Raw genomic sequence first — 11,462 nt, forward strand, 5'->3', positions numbered from 1 at the left:
TAACTGGGCCGCAAGATGTAGGTTTGTGAAGACCGCAGCTCACAGCTGCCAAATACACGGGCTAGAGCCAGGACGTACGGCGTACATCTGACAGCATTGGTTGAGTTTGCCGTTTACTGAGTACTGAACGCTTCTCCGATAATCGCACCGACGATTTTGTGTTGAAAGATGTCAGCTGGTGACGTGGCCACTGGCCAGTCACATGCCTTCAAACCATTAACATGCATATCGCAGTGACCGTACTAACTGCAGTACTAGTTATGCATGCCTCGTACACGCGTTGGCGCCATTGTCGGATGACTCGGATACCATTTCTTTGTCGCCCATAGTCTGAAAAACATGAAACTTGTCTGGCAGTCGAATTCGATGGAGTACTAGTAGGACATGAAGAAAAAATTGCACCATCCCCTTAACGTTAGTAAGCTTAGTAATGTCCTCGACGCAGCGCCAAGAGCAAAGGGCATGAGTGGAGCTGAGTTGTCACATAGGGCCAATGCCACTATACTATATGTCGATCTTCAGACCGACGAAGGCAGAAACGACGAATCCTGCATCAAAACGCGGCGCCACGAAATCCGGAGATTTATGTAAGTGTCGAGGAACCAGCTGCCATTGACAGTGCCATTCAAGTTGTATGCACAAGTCGTTGCTAGTTCAACTCGAGCTTGAACACTACCATCATCTCGCGGTGATGGCGCATATTGGCAGTCCACCTCAGCGTGTGTGTAACGTGTTTTTGTATGTTTAATGTCATCACTAATTTTTTGAATGGTCTCCTGCTGCCGCCGAAACATGCGGCCCCTGCTCAGCGCATTAATCTTGCTAGTATAGCACCGAAGAATGATGGAGTCTCACACAAAAGCCAACGACCGTCAAATACGCCGGACAGTGTCGAGGCCTACGACTTTTCAGATTGGACGGATATGTAGTCTTGAACAAATGTACGCTGGGTGTGTGACACACCAGGCCCATCGTCATTGAGGTTCCTAATCCACAACGAAAAGAAGTAGGCATGCTGCCCGAATCAGCATATAGAGAACAATGTTCATTGGGTACGTCTCGACTGATCACATGGGACTTGATGCCAGTTTGTGGACCTTAGCTTATTCTCCATCTTAGGCACTCCGGGTTGTTTGCTCTCTTGCACGATCGATCGTACAGCAGCACCAAAAAGGCCCCCACTGCAACGCCAACGGCGCATGTAGTCGTCTGTGTTGCGGATATGCCACGACTCATGTTCTGTGATTAGATGAGCTATAGTCACCCTTGAGAGAAAATGAGACCATAATCAAGACAGCTGGTGACGACCGATTACTGTCGGGACTGGGTTCATGTCCACGAGGCACCGATGACTCTGCACCACCTAATGAGGTGGTAAAGGCGAGTGAGCTACAGGCGGTTTGCTAAGTATTGAATGTCGAGAATGTCGACCGTAATGCCGAAGAATCGACATTTCTTCCGGCATCTCGATGAAAGAATCGACCTAGGACTTTTTTGTGATAAAGGGTTTATGCCGTGAATGCATTCAAGTTGAGTTGCATTTTATGGATGGGAGTTTGTGTAGCTGAATATAGATGTGTCGTTCGATGTCAAAAAAAGGTCTCAACCTTCAAGTAATCAGGCGCTTATAGGTGAGCCATTCGAACGGGTCGCATATGATGTACTCAACTCAACTCTCACACTGTGCGACACCAAATTGCCTGAATCCCGATGTTCTGGTATACTCAACCTCGACAGGTGCGCAACCCATTTGGGCCGTGCAAAAAAATTACTAGGCTCCGGTGCGACACCCAAACACAATTCAAAATGCAAACCCAACGCCGTTCTCTCTGCTGCATCGACCCTCCTGGAACTGCAACCGATGGTCTGTCTTCCTTGTCTTCTACCTTACCAATCTGTTCTACCAGTTGATGAGGCCAAGGCGGCGGGGGATTCATATCTTTATCAGCCTGTACAGGCTACCAGGAGCCTACAAATAGAGCCACATTGACCCTTGACCTACCTTTTCAACCTCCACTTCCCGTGATTACAAGTTACAGCCTGAGAGTTATCATAAACCTTTGCCTCATGTCTATTTCTTCACCACCATGCTATTCTATAATATCGAATGGATCAACAGTTATACGCCTATCAATGCAAACCTTTTGCTCCTGCCACATTTCTCGTTGATGCGCTTCACTTTCAAGAGATTGAAAGGAATTCAGTGCATCGCACTGCAAAGCGACATTTTTCTCTCTTTCTTTTTTGTTCGTTTCTTGCGAGTGAATTGTGTAGAGTTCGGGTTTATTTGCAAATAACTACAACTGACAATTTCTCTTGTATTGTTCTGGTTTCCGGGTAGATGCAAGCTCCTACTTTTGGGACAAGTGCATGTCTTCGTTCGCCATATGGTCTATCTACTCCCCGATTGTAAGTTTTGCCATCTCGTTATGCTTCTTGTTCCAACATTATGACTTATTTTCATCAAGCAATCGAGGCATGAGTTGGGCAGTCGACTTCCTATAGTGACCGTGACGTTCGCGCAGCACCAACATACGAAGCAATCGATATCAGCCATCTTCCTGTGTTGACTTCGTTGGCATTACGTGCCTTACATAACACTGCCAACGGCTCCAACTTCTATTATTGGCCTGGTTCATATAATTATGGCGTTGGCAGTCTCATATGAAAAGCCAACGCCGGCCAAGCAACACGTGGCTTGGCCGCCATCACAATGGCGTTCCATGGCGTTCCATGGCCATGGCTGGCCACGGCCCTGCGTATGTGTCTCGCTATACTATTTTGTGCCTAGCGCTCAACCCAATATGGTCGATCACGGAAGCCAACCGTGGAAGCTAGCCATGCCGCGTGATCCTGCATGTGCCAACGGAGGCCAGCAGGCCAATCATCGATGGGAATGGTGAGTGGCGTGAAAAGCATGTTATCCTGGTGCTGACATGGCGTTTGGCACTCTCCAAGTCCTCTCCATATCCGTTACACTGTCAATTAGCGATGAGCCAGGACAAGCCCCATGCCATATTTCGTACTGGGCCGCTGAGCGCCACCACCCACAGCATCAAGCATTAAAATAGGCGTGCGACAATATTGCGATTTACGGTCTACTAATTGGCCTTTCGGGACCATTCGAGGACTCGGCCAACTCGTAACCTGGCCTTTGAAATCCGATATATCGCGCAACCCCCACAGTCAGCAGTCAAAGTTTTGACTTCTGGATGTGTTTTAGATCGGAGACGTTTCTTAATTAATCTTTTCAGTTTCCCAAAGAAGCCAATTTTATAAGATCATTATTCGGTTAGTCACAATCGATGGCCAGGTTTACACGTTCTAATGAGGTATTGGTTGGCCCATCGGAAGATGGAGCCAAAGGCTTCTCTGGAGTTTCCCGCAGGCCAGCCAACCAGCCATTCTATCCGATGATGCGGCCATTATGGGCAGATATAAAGTCTCGGTTGGCAGGTATCCGTACTTCAGAAACACAATCAGATCGAAATGTCGACCCACAAACTCCTTGTTACCTTGCACGACACACTCAAAGCTATCCGAATATCAGCCAAGTATGAATGATACTTGCACTCTCGGAACCACCTAGTCTTACGTTCTTTTCAGGTTGCATGCTGAAACACAGGAACAATCAAACGCCTGCCCTTGCTATCCTGTAGTGCAACTTTTTCTCAACTTGACTGAGTCTATCCATCAGCGGTTCGTCTGGTCACCAGCCTACGTGAAAATGCTTACTGAGGGGTTCTATTCAGGTCGTCTCTTTCTGAAACTCAATGTCACGGCTCTCCCTCGGTCATTTCCAGTGAATGGATACAGGACGGGGATTCTGTTCTGAACATGTTCAACACGACAACGAACAATGTAGAAGCACCTTTTGTATTTGAGACAGGGTCACCCGGTTTTAGCGGTCCATCTCTCATGGAGTCCGATTTCATTCATATGCATCAGCCCCATCCACACACTGCTCTTGATCCAGACAACGGAATGCATGCACCTTATCTTAGCGGACCTGAATATTTATTCAACCCAGAACCTTTTGCCAAGTTTCCCGACAGCTTCCCTCCAGAGTTCTCCATAACCCCCTCTATGGATGACGCTTCATCCCAAACGTGGAGTCCCCATGCTCTCCCGCAGTTGCCTACTACATCATCTTCTAACGGGAGTTCACCTTACGATTATACATGCCAGTGGGTGAATGGGCACGCCAACGATTGTCATATCGAACCATCATTCAACGACATACAACCTCGCGCGCAGAACTTCGGCAATGATTATCCATCTAGTTTTGGCATCGGAGTTGATCTTCATTCACCTACACCATCGTGGCCGGCGGAGAGAAAGAGTGACTGTACATTATTGATGGACGATACGAATGACACCTCAAGCTTCTGCGGCTGGGATGGTGGGTTCTGCTTCTCACCTCTGACTGTCGACAAGTCTGAAGTGGCGAAACACCTCCAACTATACCACGGTATGAAACCTGGCGGCGATAAAGAAAAGATTCCATGCCGATGGGAGGGCTGCGGGAAGGAAATGAAGAAGGAGAGCATATCGCGGCATATCATTGCGGTTCATTTGGACAACAAAACGGAATGCGATAGTTGTGGAAAGAAATTTGCTCGGTTAGATTCTAAACTGCGCCACCTAAAGAATTCAAACCGAGAGGGGTGCAGAGAATCCGAATCCTATGATACTCGTGCCAAACGCCGTCGTCTGTCATTGCCATAATTTTTCTGTCATACATTCTTGCAGCTTATCATGCACAATACCGAAGATTCCAGTATCGTCGTGTGTGTATACTCGGTTTTGTCACTTTAGTTTGATATTGATCCGTGGACGTATGTACTGCCGAACCTATGCTTATATCAACTTCTATCCCTCCAACGCACTGCCATACAAAAGCAAGCAAAATGACTCAAGTTGTAGGGGTCAAATTCAGGCCTTCGAAGGTGGTTGGATGGGACTGAAGTTTTAATACCTTGGTCCTGCAGACGATCAAGCAACTTAATGGTCGACACCACAACGAAATCCAAGGAAAAAATACATAATTTCGAGTACAAATAGTGTAGATCAACTAAGTAGGAGTATACGGTAGGACATTACTAATAACGGACAGGAGCTATAGGGAGATGCATATGAGGTTGGAATACAAGGCGATACGGATGTCACTGTAAGATAACTATAACACTGAGGACTATATCAACATGACGTTCTGGCTAGCTGACCAACCACCGTCAATGTACACTAAGTCAATCACTTGTGATCCGTCCCCGTAGTTAACAACGACTTCCGCAGACTGACAGTCCGGTCGTTCGAGCGAATGCCGTCGAAAGGCGTCCTCCCGCGAGAGTGAGGACTGACAATGCGAGCAAATCCACCGTACTCCAAGATGGCGCGTCAGGACATGACGGGAGAGATTGCCTGGTTTGGTATGGGTATCAAGACAACCGCTCCAAAGACATGTAGTTTTTTCCGTGTCCTCGCTGGTGGCGCTGGTGTTGATACCATGATATTGCTTAAGGTGTTTAGAAACCTGCTTGAGCTCCACAGGAATGTGCATCCTGCAGCCCTTCCAACCACATGGGCGCACTCTGACCTCGGTATCGTATTCATGCAGAGCATCCCGAGCGATCAGGATGGGATTCACCCTATTGAATTCCAGGAGCATATCTTGGACCATGGACTTGTCCGACGAACTAAAACAAATAACAGTGAGCCACAAAAAAGATAAAGAATGTTATCACTGACCGAACTGGGTTCATATTTGAATCAGAGAGGAGTTGGTTTACGTGGAGTTGGTTTATGTGTCTTCTGGGTTCTGCAGATGGGTCGCCTTTATGGCTTTTAACTTGCCTACTCTATGGCACTGTTCCCCACCGCAGCGTGACAAGTCTTAGGCGCGAGCGTTGGCTGGGATCGCCAGATTTCCACCAAGCTCTCAGGTTTGTGAAATTTCGTTACAATGGTGGTGGAAGAGATACATTGGTTACGCGCTGTGTCGTTGCAACCTTCAAACAGGTAAGTTGAATGAATGATTCTGGTCAGTATGCCAATGTTGCTCAGCGGATCAACACAAGAGACCGGGTTACCAAATTGATTTCATGTTGGAAGGTCTTCGGAGTGAACTATGTGACGAGGGTCCGGAAAAGCCTTCGTGGCACCCGGGAAAATCAACTTTTGATCCGTCGATTGAAGATGTGATCAGCGCAGCCACTCGACTGGCACGTCCCTTAAAAGTTCACTAACAGCGACTGAGATTCCAAGGTGGGGTGGACGAAACGACCAGCTGCGGATACAGTAAACAGACATAGACAAATCACCTGTCTCTCTCTCGAGCAACTATAAGCACGCATCAGCGAAATAACGAGGAGTTTGTGTTCATATCATGTCTCGCGTATGCGTGTTATAACGTCTCCAAGGGGCCAAGTGTACCGAAGTAATCGGGATGGTGGAGGGATCTGAATTCAGTATGAAGCTGGCGACCTGTAATCATAAAGATCGAGATATGTATCCATCGGAGCAGGGTTAGACCGACGAGGCCAGGCCCGACAAGTGACTGCCAGTACTGATGTGGGTCCGACGTAATACTTGAAGTATGAATCACAAGAACCGGCGATACCATATCTCTCCCTCCGATTCCGAAACCGTTACGCTGTGGAGATAAAAGATTTTCAGTCTACTTCAATCGAAAGTGCTGTGGTAACCTGGCCTTGACAGTGGGGAATTCAATGAACCTGCATCAAACCATAAATGTAATGTCGAGCGCTGGTAGTACCAGCGAACCGTGGCATCATGCAAGCATGTGAGCATGCCGCGGAACCCTGTCTCATGGATGTGCTTCTATTATGTAAGGTAGCACCGCATGGTGGACATACACGCGTTCCAGAACTTCCAGTGTATGAGCGTTTGGCAGAAAGATATTACTTAAATTGCGGTGCTGAGCGCTGAGGCGCGCAGACGACAGAACTATCGGATAAGATTCAGAGGCTTGAACAGCAGGTGTGATACGTTGCTAGGAAAATAATGGGCTGACCTGAGGCATGATGCATGAACCACCAGGGATCTTGTGGGTTTGGCAACGAGGCAGACCAACTTCAAGTTGAAACAAAAGGATTCGGTTGATCACGTGCAAGCGCCCGGCTGTGCAGGCCTCGAGTTCATACTACTACGCTACCACTAGTGTAGTAATAGTACTAGTATTGTACATGTGTTCATACACAATTACAATAAATTATTTTTTTACGTGTAGCCAGGCAGTGCCGCACTAGATGACCGAGAAGGCTCCACGATAGAGCTAGGACCGGTCTCACTCTGTACAGTAATCAATTCAACCATTGCTGTTTGACTTTTTGACTGATGGGGCCTGATGCACACGGTAACCATAAGCTACTCCCACGAAAAGACTTAACAAGTCAAAGTAAGGGTCTTCTGTGAGAAAACGGCCAAGGTGGCATGTTCCTTCCTTACTTAGGCTATAGTACTGGAACACTTAGAGAGTATGGATACTGTGGAAGCCAGCGTATAACTTCAACTTTGAAAGAGGTTCGTCTGTCATTGAATGTTGACCATTGTGAGTAGACTTTGAGCGCAATTCACAGTATCAGACAGCTCAAGACGATAAGTGAGCAACGTGCGTCCTCGACCACCGCATGGATAATAACCTGTGTGGGAATTGGGCGCGTACCATCGTGCAAAACCCATCCGAGTCAATCAACCATCATGCGGTTCCGAGGAATACTTTTTCTCTCCTCAGATCAGCAGACCGTGACTGGGCGCTTGTCTGCTGATAAAGGCTCCTCGCAACCTCTCTTTTAGAAAAAGTGCTCTTAGATCCAACCGCCCCTTCTGGTATGATTTTGCCTGTTGCTGTTCTTCTGGGTCTTGCGCTCCGCGGTGTTGCTTGCGCGGGCGATCACTTGCATGCTCGTGACGTCCATGTTCATGAACGTTTGAACAAGCGTGAATACCCACAGGTTCCAATCACACCTCCCTACCGTCCTCTCGTCTGGGGAGATTTCAATGTGATCCACACCACCGACACCCATGGCTGGTTACTCGGCCACCAGAAGCTGTCATTCCCTGAACCAGACTATAGGTGAGTTTCAAAGGACTTAATCTGGGGCATAGCTCAACCACGTCACCCTGCGCATATTATAGTGGGGATCTTGGAGATTTTGCCAGTTTCGTAACGCATATGAAGAACATCGCCATCGTTCGTCCATCAGTCTAGATCCTGACTTTGTTGTATATATTTCCTATTGCAGAAAAAGGACGTCGACCTCCTTTTGGTAGACTCGGGGGATCTACATGACGGTATGCATCGATTTAGCATTTATCGAAGACACAATCCAATCTACTTCTCAGGAACTGGGCTTTCTGATGGTTACCCCCCCGGTGGTGTCGACGCGCACGAGGTCTGCTGTTCTATTACTGATACATATCTCGAAATTGATACCTTCTATGTGTCTTCAAAAGTCAAACAAGTTTCTCGAACGCCTTCCATACGATGTCATGACTATCGGAAAGTGAGTATTGAGTTTTCGGTCCTCCCCTATTCGCCCGGGTTGTACTGACAATTTTACCTTGATAGTCATGAACTGTACATCTATGCGGATACATACGACATGTGGGTTCTGAATATTCTGAGGAAAATTCAGACTGACAATGTCTTCTTCTGCATCGATTTTGTTTTCCTTTGCGATGTCTATATTTTGTTCAATCACCACCTTCTGTTCGACACTGCACACACATGGCTTATACTTGCAAAATGGACCAACCTCCCCTCAGGTACACGAACTTTGTCCCTCATCTTGGTGAGCGGTACTTGTCTTCTAATGTCAACATCACTGTTTTCAATTCGGATGGCGAGCCTGAGAGTGTTCCAGTCGGCAGTAAGTTCGAATTTTAAAGTTCGTTTGACTACTGTCGATGTCCCCTCTGCAGACCGCTTCACCAAGTTCACCACACGGAAGTAAGGGTTCCTGTGAATTCAGGGTGGGACTTTATTCATTCGATGTAACAGAGGCCGTCGCATCACTTCTCTTGGAGTCCTGTATGATTTTACTGGAAATGACGTGAACACGACTGTACAAACTGTGGCTGATATGGTCAATGAGCAATGGGTACGTTATCTAAGGCGTCTAGGTGACCGAGAAGAGATTCTGATCGATCTTTGCAGTTCGCCGAGGCCATCGCGGAAGAACCTGATGTGTTTGTACTTATTGGGTAGGTTGATCCGATGGTTTCTGAGAAAAGATTTTTAATGCATTTCAGCCACATGCCAGTTTCCTTTGATAACTGTAGGCCAGCCAACTACAGCAATTGTAAGGTTTGATGATACGATGAATTGATTTTATAGGGCCTACTGTGTTTGACGCTGTTCGAGCTGTGCACCCTTTGACACCCATCTTAATCTTTGGAGGTGGAGGCCACGCATTTAATGTTTTCAACTAACTTTCTCACCGCGGACTTAGGACATAGCCACATCCGTGATTGTCAACAGTATGATAGTCGTTCTATGGCTCTCGAGAGTGGACGCTACATGGAGACAATCGGTATGTGAGCATCAAAGATGAGTTGAGTCCAGTGTCTCACGTGTTCTTTTAGGCTGGATGAGTACATTGTTTAACAAAAACAATATTTCAAAGATCTAACCAGGAACTCAGGTGCGGATCTTGAAGCTGCCACGGGCAACGCCAACAACATTTCTTTCACAAGGAGATATCTGGATCAGAACCGTGTGACTTACGAGGTAAAGTGTGCTATCAGTTTCTCAATGATGTTCTAAATCGCGTGTCACAATCAGTACCACACCCAAATGTCAAACCAAACATTTGACACTGCCTACGGGCGCTCGATCACCGATGGCCTGCAGGAGCTTGCGGTCAGCTTTGATTTATCCTATCTGTATGGAACATCCCCACAAGATTATACCATCAACCAGTGGGTACTCCGTATATATCGCATAAGCCACCAACTCAATCGTATGCTAGGAACCCATATCCCTCTAATGGATCCCTTCTATCTCTTTTTATTGCAGATGTAAGACCTGTTTTCCCAGAAACGTTAATTACTTACGCTTTTGTCAGGCTATCCCATACGCTCTCTCCATCAACAACACGCGTGATTCCATCCCAGCCATATTTATCACCAACTCAGGATCTCAACGCTTCAACGTCTTCCAGGGACCATTCACCAAGAACGATCAGCTCACAGCTTCCCCATTCACGGATTCATTCCTGTATATCTCCAACGTCTCATTTAGCATCGCAAACCAGGTCCTTCCAGCTTTGAACAATGCGGGCGCAGATGAGAAACGGAAGCGAGATGAGATTGAAAAGGAACTTTGGAGCCGTGGGGTTGTTGATACTCGGTACAAAGCCTGGTTAGAGGAGATGGATCGACGTGCTGGAATTGGTAGACGAGAAGCAACGACAGGCAATTTGACGCTTGGATATGTCACTGCTGATGTAAGTGGCCCATCCTCGCACTCGCTCCGACACACTCACGATAGTGACTTAGTCATGCCCTGGTGCCGGAGACGACACGCTGCACTTGGCGTTACCCTACTATTCGGTTCCAGACTTTATCGGCTCGAATCCTCCTAACGTGGCCGACGACACGCCTATTGATCTTGTCTTCGTCGACTTCATTGAAGCACAACTCCTTGGCATTCTCAACGGCTTGCAGAATGCGCAGAACTACACCACCGCTGATGTTTCGCTGTACAGCCCAACGCTGGCTAACGCAGCACTGGGCATGTATGCTCAAGGTGTGTGGAACTGACTGAACGGCCAGTAGTATGCCTATGCTGTGATCGTATTTACCTCTTCTCCACAATCACCTGGCATCTTCTTGTTATCTACAAGAGTACATTCTGAGTCAATGACACTTGGGTTGTATACCTCGAAGCCTTGCACATTTCATGCCAACTCCCAGTATTCAATATTCAGTACTTGAATATTGATGGGCGCGCTTTGAGATCGAAAAAATGGGACCGTACTCAATTTTCATTCCATCGTTCATCTATCTGTGATGACTGAAAGTATTGTAAGAAAGCCTGTTCCTTTACGCACGGTCCTAACGCCAACCAGTTAGATAAGTCGTGCGTGAAGGGGCTTCCCAGATCTTGAAGCTTCTCATGCGCCATCATATGATTCTGCAGCATGCGCCTGAACTCCTGTTCCAGCATTCTCGTCCTAAACTCAGGAGTGCGGCATGGCGGGACCGTTGGCATCACACCATCCTATCTCATGTCATTCGGGACAACGTGGAAGGTCCAAATATAAGGATCGAGCTGATGAATATAGATCTGTATCAATTGAATGCGGGCTCAGAAAATCATGAACATAAGACTCCTTGTGGTACCTGTTCACAAACTATAGACCGGGACAAATGCTGGAAAGAACTTGAAGACGATCAAAGAAAGGATTACTTACAAAAAGCTATGCGCACCGGCGACC

At 47.2% G+C, this 11,462-nt stretch overlaps 3 protein-coding genes across 3 annotated transcripts; 2 read left to right on the forward strand and 1 right to left on the reverse strand.

The window, feature by feature from the left end:
- Positions 1-3,981: 3,981 nt before the first annotated feature.
- On the forward strand, positions 3,982-5,039 carry F5891DRAFT_1030897 (uncharacterized protein). Its single transcript, XM_041361588.1, has 2 exons — positions 3,982-4,162; positions 4,189-5,039. The coding sequence occupies exons 1-2, from the start codon at positions 4,091-4,093 to the stop codon at positions 4,726-4,728; spliced, it is 612 nt and encodes a 203-aa protein (XP_041226527.1). The 5' UTR covers positions 3,982-4,090; the 3' UTR covers positions 4,729-5,039.
- Positions 5,040-5,129: 90 nt separating this feature from the next.
- Positions 5,130-5,896, reverse strand: F5891DRAFT_274527 (uncharacterized protein). The gene is made up of 2 exons (XM_041371164.1): positions 5,749-5,896; positions 5,130-5,696 (listed from the first exon to the last, which is right to left on the reverse strand). The coding sequence occupies exons 1-2, from the start codon at positions 5,760-5,762 to the stop codon at positions 5,195-5,197; spliced, it is 516 nt and encodes a 171-aa protein (XP_041226528.1). The 5' UTR covers positions 5,763-5,896; the 3' UTR covers positions 5,130-5,194.
- A 1,954-nt stretch (positions 5,897-7,850) lies between these two features.
- On the forward strand, positions 7,851-10,943 carry F5891DRAFT_1224450 (Metallo-dependent phosphatase-like protein; the record flags this gene model as incomplete). Its single annotated transcript, XM_041369479.1, has 19 exons — positions 7,851-8,095; positions 8,158-8,212; positions 8,265-8,313; positions 8,365-8,414; positions 8,476-8,525; positions 8,591-8,731; positions 8,788-8,891; positions 8,944-8,971; positions 9,023-9,122; positions 9,179-9,225; positions 9,274-9,299; positions 9,359-9,421; positions 9,474-9,554; positions 9,607-9,615; positions 9,666-9,751; positions 9,806-9,942; positions 9,993-10,041; positions 10,089-10,469; positions 10,522-10,943. 19 exons carry the CDS (start codon positions 7,851-7,853, stop codon positions 10,783-10,785), a joined length of 1,965 nt encoding a protein of 654 aa, XP_041226529.1. The 3' UTR covers positions 10,786-10,943.
- Between the last annotated feature and the right edge of the window lie 519 nt (positions 10,944-11,462).

Source organism: Suillus fuscotomentosus (assembly GCF_016647785.1).
Source record: "Suillus fuscotomentosus strain FC203 chromosome Unknown F5891scaffold_24, whole genome shotgun sequence".
Lineage (NCBI taxonomy): Eukaryota > Fungi > Basidiomycota > Agaricomycetes > Boletales > Suillaceae > Suillus > Suillus fuscotomentosus.